The sequence below is a fragment of the Bidens hawaiensis genome, unplaced genomic scaffold, assembly GCF_021521415.1.
Source record: "Bidens hawaiensis isolate Kalapana, Puna unplaced genomic scaffold, B.hawaiensis_p1.1 tig00010251_1, whole genome shotgun sequence".
NCBI lineage: Eukaryota > Viridiplantae > Streptophyta > Magnoliopsida > Asterales > Asteraceae > Bidens > Bidens hawaiensis.
Genome location: NW_027491776.1, coordinates 11596 through 19835, shown reverse-complemented (window position 1 = coordinate 19835; position 8240 = coordinate 11596). Strand labels below are relative to the sequence as shown.

The 8240-nt window shown below is 36.5% G+C and overlaps 1 protein-coding gene across 1 annotated transcript; it reads right to left on the bottom strand.

Moving 5' to 3' along the window:
- Nucleotides 1–232: 232 nt before the first annotated feature.
- LOC143534603 (alpha-1,4 glucan phosphorylase L isozyme, chloroplastic/amyloplastic-like) lies at nucleotides 233–6994 on the bottom strand. Its single transcript, XM_077029055.1, has 15 exons — nucleotides 6784–6994; nucleotides 4704–4942; nucleotides 4519–4620; nucleotides 4174–4350; nucleotides 3791–4066; nucleotides 3428–3699; nucleotides 2777–2894; nucleotides 2334–2705; nucleotides 1983–2135; nucleotides 1748–1876; nucleotides 1395–1631; nucleotides 1239–1315; nucleotides 699–885; nucleotides 426–626; nucleotides 233–349 (listed from the first exon to the last, which is right to left on the bottom strand). The coding sequence occupies exons 1-15, from the start codon at nucleotides 6992–6994 to the stop codon at nucleotides 233–235; spliced, it is 2868 nt and encodes a 955-aa protein (XP_076885170.1).
- Nucleotides 6995–8240: the final 1246 nt, after the last annotated feature.

Here is an 8240-nt window from a genome sequence, read left to right as displayed (position 1 = left end):
TAATTATTCATGTGAAATGTGTTTAAACATAAACATGAAACATTACACAACTAATTATTACCAGTCTGACAGCGGGCTGTTTCAGGGTTTTTGGTCTACCTGGCACGAGCCTCCGAGAAAATGACGCAAATGGAGCCCAAATTTATTCTACGCATTCCTTGATTATTGATCTCCAATAAAATATTGTCCCATTCAAAACATTTGTTTCCAATTATTAAGCACTAATCAGTAATCAGTGTAGTTCGAGAGGTTGGATGTTCCAAATTTCACGAGCATACTCATGAATTGTTCGATCACTGCTGAACTTGTACGACCCGGCTGTGTTCAGTATTGACATCCTGGTCCATCTCTGCAAGACAGTTGTGCAAATTTAATTGCAATGAAAAATTATGCATAACTAAAAATGCAGAAGATTGTGAAATGACCTTTTGGTCCCTATATGCCTCATCGACCTTCTCCTGGCATTCTATATAACTCGGGAAGTCTTTGCCAACAAGAAAGTAGTCCCCACGACCAAAGCCTTCGTTGCCTTCTAAAGAGTCCATTAATTCGTCATAATTGTAAGCCCCGAACGCACCACTTTTTACATATTCCTTAACTTCTTCAAAACGAGCATCCGGCACAAACTGTACACACACATATCAACACATGAAAATAAGATGTGTTTGGGGAAAACGGGGTAAATGGGTAAAATTTACCTTTCCCTCGGCTCTTTCCTTCCGGAAGCCTGTAATTTCATGGGCTTGAGCACCAAAAAGAAAGAAATTGTCTTGTCCAACTTCCTCCCTTATTTCCACGTTTGCTCCGTCTAATGTCCCAATTAAGATGCAACCGTTCATGGAAAATTTCATGTTGCTAGTTCCACTTGCTTCCATTCCCGCAGTACTGTAAAAGGGAAGAGTTTTAGCTAGGCTTGTAAACGAACCGATCAAACACGAACGAACAAACGAGGTTTTCTTGTCTGTGTTCGTTCGTGAAGAAAATTAGCGTGTTCGATTATGTTTGTTCGTTAACACTATAAATGAATGGTTCATGAGTGTAAACGAACGAACATAACTGAGTTAAAACCAATTAAAAGTAAATACAAACAGCGTGTTAGTCCTACAAAGTTAGTAAAACTAGACTAAACTCTAATGGACCTAAAAACCTTAAATGTATATATTAGTGACCAAACTTAAACAAGCGTAACTAAAGAACATAATGAACTCACTTTAACATTTTATGAGGGTTTCAATCACCTGATATGCTGTGAAAGTTCACTTGCAGGAATTAAGAGTTCAGCAACACTGACATTGTAATCAGGAACAAACACAACCTAAATAGTTAAAGTAGCAACATATCAGCATAAAAAGTCGGTCAGAAGAAGAAAAAAAAAAGGAAATTTGTTTATTTACCTTTAGCAAGTCGCCAATGTCAGGGTCATTGTTTACTGTCGCCCCAACATCTGTTATGAGTTTCACAATTCTTTTGGCTTGTGCATATGTGGCAAATGCTTTCCCGCCAAATATACAAACTCGAGGAGTAAATTTTACTTTCCTCTCACTGGCATTCATTTCTTTCATCTTCTTGTAGCGATAAACGATTCCCAAGATATTTAACAGTTGTCTCTTGTATTCATGAATCCGTTTCACCTTAAATACAACGACAATCTCACATAAAGTAATGAAGGGAGCATTTGTGCGTTATCATATCAGAATATAAGTTACAATGTATTTAATGGAAAAGGAGACAAAATGCAAACGAATACCTGGATGTCAAACATTGCATCAGGACTGACAGAATATCCTGTTTTTTCTTTAATGAGTGACACAACCTTGAGTTTGTTGATCCTTTTTGCAGCTCTCCAATCACTCTGGAGATCCTCATTATCTGCAAACTGTACCAATTTTTTGCATATAATCAAGGTGCAATGTATTCTTTTCCTCACTATAAACATACATAATATATGCCTTTTTCTATATTAAATTTCCATTACAATGTACCTTACGCAGTTCTGCCAGTTTTTCAGTGTTTAGTACCCAATCTTCTCCACCTGTCCACTTGGTTATAATTTTACTGAGGTCTGGATTGCAGTAATAAATCCATCTTCTTGGTGTCACCCCATTTGTCTTGTTTTGAAATTTATCAGGCCAGAGCTGCCACATGGAAAGTTTAATGTGTGATATTAGTATTAGATAGCAACTGCAACCCATTGATATACAAATGGGTCGATTTGATTATGTTATATCTTTAACAGGTCAGATGGGTTAACCTGAACCAACCTATTTTGACCTAAAATGGTTTTGACCTGTTACCCATACCCGCCCGACCTGCCCATTATAATGACTGTTTACCTTATAGAAGTCATTGAAAACATCCTGCTTTACAATCTCACTGTGTATCTCAGCCACTCCATTGATAACATGACCACCAACGACACATAGATTAGCCATACGGACCATTTTTGGTGGTATGGGGACAGGCGGCAGATCCACCTTTTTCTCCTTGCTTTCAACAGGTTCATCTTCTTCATCAGCAAGGGAGCCATTATCAGAAACCTTTGTCAAGCCACTTGTATCAATGGCAGATGTTTCTTTTGGTTTAGTAAACAGATCAGCTATGGAGGATGGTAGCTCAACATTTTCTAGAATTCTCATAGAATTCAACTTTCTTTCCAACAATTCAGGATCTGATTTACCAAACTCTGCTACTATGCCATTGACCAACTGTAAGAATAGCATACCATTAAGATGAAAAAAGGTATTGCTATATAGTTCTGAATTAATTATTTCGTTACCTCCTCGTCAATCATTTCTATGATCTCCACGTGGCGCGGGAGAAGTTTTTGCATGAGTTCTAAACTCCATTTCTCTAATGCTTCAGGTAACACGGTATGGTTGGTGTAAGCCACAGTTCTGACAAATTAACAAGAGAAAATCAGCATTACAAGAATTTAGTTATATGAAGTTGTATTAAATAATCAAGATTCAAGAGTGTTTTTGGTATGAAGATTTTGAAAAACTTCTATTTTATGGGTATGCACAATCACTAATTTTAAAACAAACAATTTCCATCACTTTCACTCCCACTCATTCATTGCAAACCTTCAAATCAAACACACTCTTAACTATATATAAAGTGCCCTGTTTTCCATTACGAATTTGACGATGAAAACATGTATGAAACATTCTGACATTCAGGTTGAAACAGGTCATCTCTTACTAAATGTTTGAATAAAATGATTTAGGACATTTAAGGCATTAAAACGGGCATTCTCCAATGCGCAACCCATTTGACTCGTTCCCCTTTTAGCTAAAATGACTTAAAATTGACCATGTTTGAGATAAAGCATCACCAAATTAACCCAATCAAGTAATCGGGTTAAATTTGTGAAAAGAATGACGGGAAAAAAAGAAGCATCTAGAAGGTTATGTGTCTAACGAAGTACCTTTGGGTAATATCCCAGGCTTCCTTCCAACTAATCCCCTTCAAATCAATCAATATCCTCATCAATTCTGGAATGCAAAGTGTAGGATGCGTATCATTCATCTGCACAGCAACCTTTTCTGGGAAATCTTTCCACATCACATTCTCACCAGATCTCTTTTCAAAACTTTTGATAATATCTTGAAGAGAAGCAGAGCATAAGGTATATTGCTGTTTTAGCCTTAGTGTCTTCCCTTCCAATGAATCATCCCCTGGATAAAGTATATAGCATATCTGATAACAGTTGAAAATCTTATATTATTATATCGGTAAACTAATATCTATCTACTAATCATCAGCAATACCAACAACAAAAATGATAAACCTTTTCAGCATTTGCTTGGCTTTCACATGCTTTAGTATGTTCTCCAGAGTTAAAAGCAGACAAATCAAAATCACTTGATGGAACTTTAGTAGACCATAAACGAAGATTGATTGTGGTTTTTGTTTTATATCCTGGGATTGGGACATCATGTGCAACCGCCACTATATCTTCACCCCCAATCCACCGCCTCTTTCCATCCGAGCCTGTGACAACTTTCCCATAAAACTTTACAGGATATGAGATGTCATTTCTCACAATCTCCCATGGATTTCCCATCTACAATCAGAAGCTGAAGTTGATTCAAAGGCGTAACAAGTCTTTGTGCAAAAATAATAATGGGCTAAACATTGCAAAAATAATAATGGGCTAAACATGTTACATACCTCAAGCCAGTTTTCAGCAACCTCCTCTTGACCTTCTTTTGTTATCAACTGTTTGAATAAACCATACTTGTATCTAAGCCCATAACCCCAAGCTGGATAACTTAATGTTGCTAAAGAGTCCAGAAAACAGGAAGCAAGCCTGCCAAGTCCCCCGTTTCCTAGAGCAGCATCTGGTTCCTGTGAATGTTTACCCAAAAATTTTATACAAATGGAACTAAAAAGTACACACATACAAAAAGAAGCAAAAAAGTTGATATAACATCTGCACACAAATATATGCCCATAAAGAAAAAGGTAAAATGCGCGTAAATGCAAGTATATATAGAATTGCCGAAAAACATTCACCTGTGAAACCACATTCTCAAGTTTGTGACCAAGTTTTCTTAAAGCCTCTCCGTAAGCACCACTGAGCTCTAAATTACCAATTGCATTCAGTAGTGCTCTTCCCTACAACAAATAGTATCAGTAAACTATGTGACAGTTGAATAATAGGTATCAGTATAGCTTCTTCAGTAACCAATGTGACAAACCTGTAAAAACTCCATAGACAAATAGTAAGCCTGCTTTACATTCATCTTTTCATACATATTATAAGTTGCATTCCAATTGATAATGAGTGAATCGCGTAGGCTTTGTGCGGTGGCAAAGTATGCCTTTGGGAGATCAAATCCCTCTGGAGAAAATGATGATGTAAATTCTGCATGATATGTAATTCTTGATGCTACAGCTTCAGCATCAGATTTTGACTTGTCAATACCGTTTGCATCTCCTACACAAACAAATAACCAATTTGGTAATGTTTTATACATATTCATAATTCCAAACAAGTTTAATGTACTGAATCTACAGGTATTTGATAGATTGATAAATCCAAATTGTACGCAGTTTGGTGTACTGTTACTTTCACCCAAAATTTTTGCAAATCTTATATTCATGTATTATCTCCATATAAAAGCAGCTTCAATTCTCTTATCATATTCATATTTCATTCTAAGCTACAATATTATTGTAAATCGATCCTCGCTTCTAGCATATCTTTCATCATAGCTCATCCAAAATGCTGTTAAATGAAGATTATCAAAAACTTAACCTGATGTTTTATCATTGTTTGTGACATTATACTCGCACACCATATCGCACCTAATCTAGGTAATAAGTTAGTTTATGACTGTTAGGAGTTAGGTCAAGACAGTTATGGTTGTTGGTTATTAACAGCCGTTTACAGTTGTTGCTTAACTAGTACCTACCAAATGTATTTATATTGCTTAAACAGTAAACACTACCAAACAGTATTTATATTGCTATGCAGTCAATATCGCCGATATATCGGTCCCTTGGTAAAATATCAGTGCAAAATATCGGTCCCGATATTATTGGCAATATTGACCGATATATCACCACCGATTTCCGATATCAGTTTTTTAATTCTTATTTTTAGCTTTTTAATGTTTAATGCTAGTGTTTAAGTTCCTACTTGCTACAATTGTTAGTGTTTTGTAAGTTGCAAAAGGCTAATTTGTTAATGGTAGGAGAGTATAATTGTTAGTGTTTTGTAAGTTGCAAAAGGCTAATTTGTTAATGGTAGGAGAGTATACTGTACTATTAGTATTAAATTGCTATATATATAAATTTTGCATGATTTTAAAATTCGCAATAGCCGATATCTCAGATATCGGTCCTTGACCGTCACCAATAACCGATATTTTTCTGCATGAACTGCATACGCACCAAGTTTATTCAAAAATCCTTTCGTTCGTTTAAGTCTACTCTCTATGTTTTGCATTCTTCAATCACATTTTCCAGTTCAGTTAAACCTAAAGTGACGTCAGTCACATCACACATCAACAATTAAATAAATAAACATTTACCAAACTAATCAGCAATTAAACTGAAGCATAATCACACAATAATTAGTGAAACGCATCATTACCTAGTTCGACGGTAATTGTTTAATGTTAGTGTTTTAAGTCTTAATCATTTCCTACCTGCTACAATTCTTAGTGTTTTGCAAGTTGCAAAAGGATAATATGTTAATAGTAAGAGAGTATATTGAATTGCTAGTGTTAAATTGCTATATATATAAATTCTACATTATATTAAAATTACCGACATCCCACCGCGAAAATCGATATCTCAAATATCAGTCAACCGATATCCGATATTTTTCCGCATTAACTGCTTACCGGTTCAATTTACCAAACTAATCAGCAATTAAACTGAAGCATAATCACACAATAATTAGTGAAATGCATCATTACCTAGTTCTACGGTAAATCGGTAATTGTTTAATGTTAGTGTTTTAAGTCTTAATCAGTTCCTACCTGCTACAATTCTTAGTGTTTTACAAGTTGCAAAAGGATAATCAGTTAATAGTAGGAGAGTATACTGAACTGCTAGTGCTAAATTGCTATATATATAAATTCTACATTATATTAAAATTACCGATACCCGATATTTTTCCGCATTAACTGCTTACCGGTTCAATTTCAGCTAAACAGAGCAATTATAAACAAACCTAAACACTTACCAAACTAATCATCAACTAACCTAAAGCAGTGGAGCATACTCAACATCATTACGCAATAATTAGAGCATAATAATCATCATTACCTAATTCGACGGTTACCGGATCCTTAAGCTTAGGTTTCGCCTCACTCCTCACATAAAACCTTCGTCTCCGGTAACCGGAATCGACAGCGCCGGTGAAGAAGAGCTGATTCGACGTGTTGCCGGTGGAATTGGAACTGATTGGCCGTGGAATTGGCGAACGGTTCAATAATGTCGGTGACGGTGATCCGCCAGTGGCACTACAGTACGCCATTTTGAACCGGTATCGGAATGAATCGTACGGTTAACGGAGTATCGGTTTACTTTATCGGCATTGGAAGTGATCAAATCCCGAGAGTCAGGTGAGTTGCAGTCGGTCACATGTAGGTCGAGTGTGTGACACGCAGAAGAAGAATGTAGATTAATATTTAATTATTATTTATTTAATAATTAGCCTTATTATATCTGGATAGGTTAACGGAATTAACTTACTTGGGATTATTTATGTACGCCACGTGTTGTAATCTCGTGTTTTAAGTTTTTTTTAGAACCGCGATTTTTTTTGTATTTAGGCTTCTACATCCTTCAAATTTAGAGAGCCCCGATGTCCCACTCTGGTCAGGTTGTCTTGACTGGACCCACGCTGGTTTCAGAGTTTGGCTTGGGCGTTCCCCCGAGAAACCATACCGCCGACTGCCACTTGACAACCGTTGTGCCACCACAAGAGCAGAACTCTCTGGCGTAACACACGGTGGGACGAAAACCCGGGTGGACTCAGGATTTGAACTGACAACCTTTGCACAAGGCGTAGCTCAAATCCATCATTGCCAATATCCACCCAAATATGACACAAGTGGGATTCGAACTTGAGTCTCCGTTAGAGAACCCAAGCCTCCTACCACTAGGCCACAAGTGAAGTGTTGGTTAACATGAATGAATATTTTGATGTCAAAGCCATATGGTTAGGTATGTTCACGAGTCGAGTTAGGGTGGTTTTGAGCTCGGGCTTGAAATTAATTGAGGTAACTTAGTTAGGCTTTAGCTCGATTTTGAAGTTAAACGGGCTTAAAATCGAACCAACGAGCCGAGCCTGTGTCAATTTTGGCTCGGTTACAAAAATAATTCAAATCAGCTTAGTATGTTTCAAATCAATTTTTTATAGCTAGTTTTATTCGGGCTTTTATTCCGCGAGCCCGAGCTTCAAACCTCGAGCTTTTTGAACAGCCCTGCATATGATAATAGAGTTAGAATGGAAAATGGTCATATATATGGATGTAAAATTCTAGACTAGGTGACGATTAATCCCAATTAATTTTAAGTAATCGTTAGTTTTTACTTCAGCGATTGACTAGAGACTAGCAATTACTATTTACGACAACACCACTTTATATGAATACCTTGACGAATAGGAAAGTGTCTACAGTTCATTTATCTTACTCTCCCCAGATTAATATAATTGGTTTTTCAGAATTCCTATTTATTAGTGTGTAAACCGTTAATACATAGAAGTGGACTTGTGC